This window comes from Cebus imitator, unplaced genomic scaffold (genome assembly GCF_001604975.1).
Source record: "Cebus imitator isolate Cc_AM_T3 unplaced genomic scaffold, Cebus_imitator-1.0 Scaffold196, whole genome shotgun sequence".
Lineage (NCBI taxonomy): Eukaryota > Metazoa > Chordata > Mammalia > Primates > Cebidae > Cebus > Cebus imitator.
The window spans coordinates 2100558-2110131 of NW_016107511.1; the positions used below are offsets into that span (position 1 = coordinate 2100558).

Genomic DNA, 9574 nt, shown 5'->3' on the forward strand with positions numbered 1-9574 from the left:
TTCATTGCAGCACTGTTTACAATAGCAAAGACCTGGAACCAACCCAAATGCCCATCGATGATAGACTGGACAGGGAAAATGTGGCACATATACACCATGGAATATTATGCAGTGATCAAAAATGATGAGTTTGTGTCCTTTGTAGGGACATGGATGAACCTGGGAAACCATCGTTCTCAGCAAACTGACAGAAGAGCAGAAGATCAAACACCACATGTTCTCACTCATAGGCGGGTATTGAACAATGAGAACACATGGACACAGGGAGGGGAGCACTACATGCTGGGGTCTGTTGAGGGGAAATAGGGGAGGGACTTTGGGAGGTGAGGAGTTGGGGATAGATAGCAAGGGGAGGGATGCCAGATGTAGGTGATGGGGAGGAAGGCAACAAATCACACTGCCACGTGTGTACCTATGCAACAATCTTGCATGTTCTTCACATGTACACCAAAACCTAAAATGCAATAAAATAAATAAATGGAAAAAAAAGAATACAATACAGCCTTGTTAACAATGTTCGCATTGTTGTCTATTAGTTCTTCAGATCTCATTCATTCTGCATAAATGAAACTTTGTATCCTTGACCAACATCTCATTATTTACCCCTCCCCCAGCCCCTCGCGGCAGCATTCTACTCTGTATTTCCATAAGGTTGAGTGTTTCAGATTCCACATGTAAGTGAGATCATGCAGTATTTGTCTTTCTGTGTCTGGCTTATTTCACTAAGCATAAGGTCCTCCGTGTTTATCCATGTTGTCACAGATGTCAGGATTTCCATTTATTTTAAAGGCAGAATGATATTCCATTGTGTGTGTGTGCGCGCATGTGCACTTGCGTGTGTGTGCCACGTTTTCCTTATTCATTCATCTGTTAATGGATATTGGGATTATTTCCATATCTGGGCTATTGCGAATAGTGCTGCAATGAACAGGGGAGTACAAATACCTTGAAGACGTACTGATTTCATGTCCTTTGGATATATAGCCAGAAGCTGGATTATAAAGTAGCTGTATTTTTGCTTATTATTATTATCATTTTTGTGTGAGCCAAAGATTGATTTCTTCATTTCTCGCATTTGAAGTACTCTTCGATGACATCTTTGGCCTGAGACTCCTTGTCATAATCCTTAACTAATACACAGCTGCAATTAACCACTTTATAGGGCTTCCCCTCTCTGTCAGTTTTACAGGGGCCTACCCATTCCCCTAGTTTCTTGTCTTCAACCTTAATTAGGTTGATTTGGTGTTCAGCACAAAGGGCCTCCATCAACTTGACATACATGGGCTCATCACAGTTGGATGCTCGCACACAAAGATGGGCTTGGCATTTGTCTAAGTCTTTGGGAGCCTCGTGAATTCCACGTACTAGGCCATCATGGATAAGGGCGGTCTTCAGCACCTCTTGTAAAGCGGTATTAAAGTGCATTACACCTCCAGCAGCAATGCCTTCCTCGGCCATGGCGGTGGGTGATGGGTGAAGCCGAATCTTGAATGCACCCAAGCTTCCACCTCTGCACGACGCGGTGGTGGCAGGGAAAGAGCATATTTTTGATTATCTGAAGGAGCTTCCATACAGTTTTCCATAATGGTTGTACCAATTTATATTCCCATCATCAATGTACAAGAGTTCCCTTTTCTTTGCATCCTCACCGATACTTACCTTTTGTCTTTTTTATAGTAGCCATTCGAATGAGTGTGAAGTGATAGGTCACTGTGGTTTTCATCTGCATTTCCTTGGTAATTACAGATATTGGACATCTTTTGATATGCCTACTGACCGTTTGTATGTTTACTTTTGAAAAATGTCTATTTAAATCCTTCCTCCTTTTTAAAAATCAGGCTGTTTGTTTTGTTTTGCTATTGAGTTTTATTAGTTGTTTACATATTTTGGATATCAATCCTCTATCAGATAATAGTTTGCAAATACTGTATTCTTTCCGTAGGTTACCTTTTCACTCTGTTGATTATTTGCTGTGTGGATGCTTTTTAGTTTGATGCAATTTTGATTGTCTATTTTTCATTTTGTTGCCTGTGCTTTCAGTGTCATATCTAAAATATCATTGCCCTGACCAACGTCAAGAAGTGTCTCCCCTGCATCTTCCTCTAATAGTTTTGTGTCTTTAGGTGTTACAGTTAAGTCTTTAATTCATTTGGGGTAGATTTGTGTATATGATGTGATATAAGTTCCACTTTCATTTTTCTCCATGTGGATATATAGTTTTCCTAACACCATTTATTGAAGAGATTATCTTTTCCTAATAGTGTGTTCTTGTCACCTTTGTTAAAAATCATTTGGCCATAGATGCGTGAATTTATACTCAGGCTCTCTATTCTGTTCCATTGGTTTAAATGTCCTTTTTTAATGTTAGTAAAACATTCTGCTTTGATTACCATAGCTTTATAATATAATTTGAAGTTAAGAAGTGTGATGCTTCCAGCTTTGTTCTTCTTGCTCAAGATTGTTTTAGCTATTTGTGATCTTTTGTGGTTCCATATGAATTTTTGAATTTCCTTTATTTCCATAAAAAGCACCATTGAGATTTTTGATAAGGATTGCATTGAATTTGTAGGTTATTTTCAATAGTATGCACCTTTAAACAATATTAATTCTTCCAATCCATGAACACAGACCTCTTTCCATTTCTCTGTCTTCTTTCATTTCTTTCATTAATGTTTTATAACTTTTAGTGTACAAATCTTTTACCAGTTTATTCCTAAGTATTTTCTTCTTTTTGTTGCTATTGTGAATGACATTGTTTTCTTCCTTCCTTCCCTCCTTCCTTCCTTCCTCCCTCCCTCCCTCTCTTCCTTCTCCTTTCTTTCTTCCTTCCTTCCTTCCTCCCTCCCTCCCTCCTTCTCTTCCTTCCCTTTCCTTCCTCCCTCCCTCCCTCCCTCTCTTCCTTCCCCTTCCTTCCTTCCTTCCTTCCTTCCTTCCTTCCTTCCTTCCTTCCTTCCTTCCTCACTCTCTCTCTTTCTTTCTTATCTCAAGATCTCACTCTGTCACCCAGGTTGGAGTGCAGTGGTGTGATCATGGCTCACTGCAGCCTTGACTTCCCTATGCTCCATGCCCAGCTTATGTGACTCTCTTGTAGACACCGTATCACTGGATTTTATTTTTCAAGTCCATTCAACCATTCTATGCTTTTTGACTGGAGAGTTTAATTCATTTACATTTAATGTAATTGTTAATAGGTGAGGACTTAAGTATTGTCATTTTGTAAATGGTTTTCTGTCTGTTTTGTGGTTGTTTTTTCTCTCTTCCCCTTTTGCAGTTTTCCTTGCTTATTTCATGATTTTTTGCATTGATTTGCTTTCATTATTTTCTTTTTATCTTTTTTTGTATCTATTATTACTTTTTCTTCATTGTGATTAGCTTGAGGCTGACATAAAATATCTTATGGCTATAATGGTCTACTTTAAATCGATAACAATTTAATTACATACAAAAACTTGACAGTTTTACTCTCCCCTCTTTGTGTCGAAGTCCGCAAGGGTAAAAAAAGGCAGGTGTTGGTGGTGGCTGAGGCTGCTGGAGTCATCCTGTTCTCCTTTTCTCCCATGGGGGACAGTCATAGCCAAGGGGATCCTTTTGGAGCCAAGGTGTGCCAGGCTGGGAGATGGGGTGTTGCAGATAAAATGCTTTTCATGCTTTCCTTTGTGTCGATCCTGTTTTTGGGCTCTACTGAGTTGCTGAAATTTCTTTTTTGTAATCAGGACTTCTCCCAGAGCTATTTTATCAGTGGATAAATCTTAAATTGTGGGGAGTGTGGACTAAAATATCATAGTTTGCCATCTTGCTGATGTCACTCTCAAAATAGAACTTTTCATTTTGAGATAATTGTTGCCTCATACACAATTGTAAGAAATAATATAGAGAGATAACATATATTCTTTACCCAATTTCTCCTAAAGGTAACATCTTGCAAAGCTATAGTACAATATTACAATCAGGGTCTAAGCATTGATATAGTAAAGATACAGAACAATTCCATCACTGCAAAGATCCCTGTGCTGCCCTTTTGTAACCACACCCACTTTCTTCCTATTCCCATCCCTTCTTTAACCCCTGGGAACCACTGATCTGTTCTCTATTGCTATAATTTTGTCACTTCAAGAATGTTATATAAGTGGGATCACTATGTAAACTTTTTGGATTCCCTTTTCCCCCACCTAGCATAATTTTCTGGAGATTCACCAACATTGTTATATCCATAGTTTTTTCCTTCTTAGTGCTGAGTAGAATTCCGTGGTATGGATGAACCATGGTTTATCTAACCATTAATCTACTGAAGGACATCCAGGCTGTTTCCAGTTTCTGGCTATACACATAAAGCTTCTGTTAACATTCATACATAGCTTTTTATGTAAACATAAACCTTTATTTTTCTGGGACAAAGGCTCAGAGGTGCAGTTGTTGGGTTGTATGCAAGTTGCATATTTAGTTTTCTAGGAAACTGTGAACTCTTTTCCAGAGCTGTTGTATTCCCTAGCAATGTATAAGTGATCCATTTCTCCACATCCTCATCAGAATCTCGTGTGGCCACTAGTTTTTACTTTAGCCATTATGACAGTTGTGTAGTGATGTCTCATTGTGGTTTTAATTTGTATTTCCCTGATGGCTAATAATGTGCATATATACATATATATATAAATATATATCTATATATAATATGTGTGTGTGTGTATACACACACACACACACACATATATATGCACAGAGAGAGAGAGAGAGAGAGAGAGAGAGATTGAGAGAGAGTGAAGGAGAGAAGGAGAGAGAAATGGAGTCTTGCTTTTGTTGCCCAGGCTGGAGTGCAGTGGTGCAATCTCGGCTCACTGCAACCTCCACCTCCCGGGTTCAAGTGATTATCCTGCCTCAGCCTCCCGAGTAACTGGAACTACAGGTGCACACCACCACTCCCAGCTCATTTTGGTATTTTTAGTAGAGATGGGGTTTCACCATGTTGGCCAGGCTGGCCATGACCTCGTGACTTCAGGTGATCAGCCTGCCTTGGCCTCCCAAAATGCTGGGAATACAGGTGTGAGCCACCATGCCCGGCCTCTACATATATTTTTAATTCACAGAGGGGTAAAGAAGAAAATGACAAAAGGCTACCGTCTCTATGCCTAAATAACTCCTGTTAAAAGTAATGCAGGTGTAAGATTAGAAAATTCAAGCAGTACGGGAAAGTGCAAAAAGAGAACTAAAGGCCTCTTCCCAATGCTACTTTTATCTTACCCCTCTGTGTGGAGGTAATCAGTGCTAAAATGTCTTGAGATTCTTTCAGAAAAAGTAAAAAAAAAAAAAATCTAAAGTTACATGTTGGTATATAGATGTTGATAGTGTGATGATTGGCAGTTGTAGCAGCAACAGCAACAAACCCAATGAAGTCCAGGGACGTCATGAAAAATGAGAGCTTTCCCTGTTGGCAGGTAGACCTGAGCAAGTTCCGTCTATCATGTGGGCTTTTTCTCTCTTCTTCATGGTTGAAGCTGCATCATAACACATACCTGTTGTGACTTGTGAGAAGGGAAGAAGGGGAAGAAATTATGGTACGCCCGGAGCTTTCTGGAATGGGTCTACTGACTTTCCTGTGGACAGAACTCAGTCCTGTGGCCAACCCAAGTGCAAGGAAGGCTGGGAAATGTCACTTATCCTGTACCCAGGAAAAGGAGAGAACAAGTTTTAGTCCCACCAGTGGTCTCTATCAGAATTTCTACCTCTGCTTAATTTTTGCCCACCGAGCACAAAAGGGATTCTACTTCACACAGCCACAAACCCTGTTCTAAACTTTGCCTTGTTTACTTAATAATAGAGCATGGAGATCTGACCACAGCAAAGGCATACAGATGGGCTTGATTCTGTTCAGTGGTTTCAGGATATCCCACCCTGTGCATGTACCATGTCTCTTTTATCAGTCTTTAGGAATGGACCCTAGGTGAATTTTCATTTTTAGTTTTGCAAATGATGCTGTAGATCACCTCTTTGAACATACATTCGAGCCTATATCCCGGGTTACCTCCCTATCAGTAAGACTGCTGGCTCAATGGGTATGTGAATTTAAGTATTGGATATCATTGCCAAAATTGTTTTCTGTTTGATTATAGCAATCTTAAACCCCCCAAGAGGATTTCAGAGATCTTTTTCACTTTGCATAAAATCCTGTTAACTTTACTTCTTGTCACTCTGATATGTGTAAGCATGTATTCTTGGCTGTTATTGCCCAGGGAGTGCTAGAAGCAAAATACAAGATGAAAGGTTAGGTGACTTTCATACTCCACATCTGGGCCCTTCTAGCGCCATCTCCCAATACCTGGGAGGGCAACGTCTGGGAGGCCTACCCACCTTCAGTGTGGCAGATGGGGCAGTCAGAATTCTTCTGAAGATAGTGCTCCCAATAGCTTCAGGTAATGGCACAGAGTTGGCCCTTGGATTAAAATCACTTGGCTAGCTCTGTCTCAGATCAACCCAAGAAAAATAACCGCCTTGCCCTATTTTTGAATAACAGCATATGCTTACTTTGCAATATATGGCAGTGTTTTAGGCCAGTAAAGAAATTCTTCCTAATGTCTCGTCTAAATTCCTCCATCTGCACTCTCAGTATATTTTCTTTCATCTGGTCTTAAATGAAAACAGCAGCTTCTAATTACTTTTATGCTCCTCTAGATTCATTCCTTTGTTCTTTGCTGCTTCACTTCAACCCTGCAACTTCTGATCCCAGCTTTGAATATCCTAAGTACATCGTAGTATGTCATGGCACCCGCCCCCTCCACCGCCTGTGTTTGGGGAAGATAGATCAGCCAAGAGTGTATGTAATGCGTAGATACGGTTACAAAAATGATAAAATCACTTCTGCATCTTTAATCACCCAGCTTAAGAAATAGAACATCACCAATGTCCTTGAAGCTGCCTGTATGCCGTATTTATGTTTACCCTCCCTCACCCGCACAAACGTAAAACACTTATTTTAATAATTTCCTTGCTTTTTAACAAAGTGGTTCTATTACATTTGCAAGCATGCCTAAATAATATGTTGGTTTTATTGCTTGTTTTACACTTAATGTAAATTGAGTCATATGTTTTCCATAATCTGGTTTTTTTTTTTTTTTTTTTTTTTTTTTTTTTTTTTTTTTTTTTTTTTTTTTTTTTTTTTTTTTTTTTTTTTTTTTTTGAGATAAGTCTCACTCTGTTACCCAGGCTTGAGTGCAGTGACACGATCTTGGCTGACGGCAACCTCTGCTTCTTGGGTTCAAGCGATTCTCCTGCCTCAGCCTCCTAAGTAGCTGGGATTACAGGCATGTGCCACCATGCCCAGCTAATTTTTGTATTTTTAGTAAAGATGGGGTTTCACGGCCGGGCGCAATGGCTCACGCCTGTAATCCCAGCACTTTGGGAGGCTGAGGAGGGTGGATCACGAGGTCAAGAGATCGAGACCATCCTGGTCAACATGGTGAAACCCCGTCTCTACTAAAAATACAAAAAATTAGCTGGGCATGGTGGCGCGTGCCTGTAATCCCAGCTACTCAGGAGGCTGAGGCAGGAGAATTGCCTGAACCCAGGAGATGGAGGTTGCAGTGAGCGGAGATCGCGCCATTGCACTCCAGCCTGGGTAACAAGAGCGAAACTCCGTCTCAAAAAAAAAAAAAGATGGGGTTTCACCATACTGGCCAGGCTAGTCTTGAACTCCTGATCTCAAGTGATCCACCTTTGCCTCCCACATGTGCTAGGATTACAGGCATGAACCAATGCGCCCAGCTGGTTTTGGTGGTGGGTGTTAACAGGCTTCTTTACCACAACCTGTTTTTTTTTTTTTTTTTTTTTTGTTTTGAGACAAGAGGCTCACTCCGTCACCTAGGCTAGAGTGCAGTGGTGTGATCTCGGCTCACTGCAACCTCCTCCTCCCGGTTCAAGCGATCCTCCTACCTCATCCTCTTGAGTAGCCAGGATTACAGGTGTGTGCCACCACGCCCAGCTAATTTTTGTATTTTTAGTAGAAACAGGGTTTCACCATGTTGGCCAGGTTGGTCCTGACCTCCTGACCTCAGGATCTGCCCACCTCGGCTTCCCAAAGTGCTGGATTACGGGCATGAGCCACCGCGCCCAGCTTTTCAAAGTTTTTGTGTCAAGTTTTCACGAGCCTCATACACTGAATAGAGGAGTTTTACCTCTTTTTATTCTTTGAAAAGCATTGTATAATTTTGGAATTTTTTTTTTTAAATGTTTGATAGAATCTATCTGTAAGACTATCTGTGGCTGCAGTTTTCTTTGTGGGATCACTTATTAATTTATTATCATTCTCATCTTATTATTATTGTTAATTTTTAATGGTGGTGGAACTACTTGGGTTAATTTTTTTATTGCACCAATTTTGGTGATTTATATTTATATAGAAATATATCCCTTTCACCTAAGTTTTTAAATTGATTGGCATAAAGTTTTTTTTTTTTTAAATATTCTCTTACTATGTTTCCAAAACCTAAGAAGAAATGAGTTGATTGTAAAGTCATCATCGAGTTCCGAAAATCACTGGGAAGGCTCAACAACCATTTCAGAAAATGAGGCAAGAGGGCAGGCAGATCACATGAGGCTGGGAGTTCAAGACCAGCCTGGCCAACATGGCAAAACCCTGTCACTACTAAAAATACAAAAATTAGTTGGGCGTGGTGGCATGCACCTATAGTCCCAGCTACTCGGGAGGTTGAGGGTGAGGCATGGCTTAAACCCAGGAGGCAGAGGTTGCAGTGAGCTGAGATTGCCTCTTTGCACTCAGCCTGGGTGACGGAGTGAGATTCCATCTCAAAAAAAAAAAAATAAATAAAAAAAGAAAAGAAAATGAGCAGACACGTGGAGAGGGAGGTAGTGGGGGCACAGCTAGGGTTGCCCCACAGAGCAGGTGGCCAGGATGTTCCCATTCATCTTCTCTGCTTTGCCTCTTCTGGCTGGATTGCTGGACCTTCTGTCACTCAGGTGTTGGAAAATGTTGTTTCTGGAGCTCCTATTATGCAGGTCCTGAAATCAGCCTTTATTTCTCTTTCTTTTTTTTCCTCATAATTTCTATTTCTTTGTCCCTTTGCTTTTCTTTCTGCAAAAGAATTTCATCAATTGTAGCTTCTATCCTTTCAAATGAATGTTTTCATTTTTGATGTTTTCTTTTTCAGTTTTTTAAAATTAAAATTTTTAAAGAAATTGAAAATTGTTTACATCTCTGAATTTTCATTTGTGGAACAGCCTGTTCTTTTCATAGATGCAGTAGCTTCTCTAATTTCTCTGAAGGTATTTTTTTCTTCTTTTAGAAATGATTGGCTGGGCACAGTGGCTCATGCCTGTAACCCCAGCACTTTGGAAGGCTGAGGCGGCAGATCACTTGTGAGGTCAGGAGTTCGAGACTAGCTTGGCCAACATGGTGAAACCCTGTCTCTACTAAAAATACAAAAATTAGGTGGGTGTGGTGGCATGTGCTTATAATCCCAGCTACTCAGGTGGCTGAGGCAGGAGAATCGCTTGAACCCGGAAGGCAGAGGTTGTAGTAAGGCGAGGTTGCGCCACTGCTCTCCAACCTGGGTTACAGAGCAAGACT

General features: G+C 40.6%; 2 protein-coding genes across 4 annotated transcripts in view; one reads left to right on the forward strand and one right to left on the reverse strand.

Moving 5' to 3' along the window:
• HSD17B3 (hydroxysteroid 17-beta dehydrogenase 3) overlaps positions 1 to 9574 on the forward strand; it is an 81819-nt gene that overhangs the window by 34944 nt on the left and 37301 nt on the right. The gene's annotated exons all lie outside the window — the stretch shown is intronic.
• LOC108317027 (40S ribosomal protein S12-like) lies at positions 1063 to 1458 on the reverse strand. Its single transcript, XM_037745244.1, has one exon. The coding sequence runs from the start codon at positions 1456 to 1458 to the stop codon at positions 1063 to 1065; it is 396 nt and encodes a 131-aa protein (XP_037601172.1).

Bases quoted from the DNA above. Each gene is read 5' to 3' on its own strand.
- LOC108317027 (XM_037745244.1), bottom strand. From the start codon at position 1,458: ATGGCCGAGGAAGGCATTGCTGCTGGAGGTGTAATGCACTTTAATACC.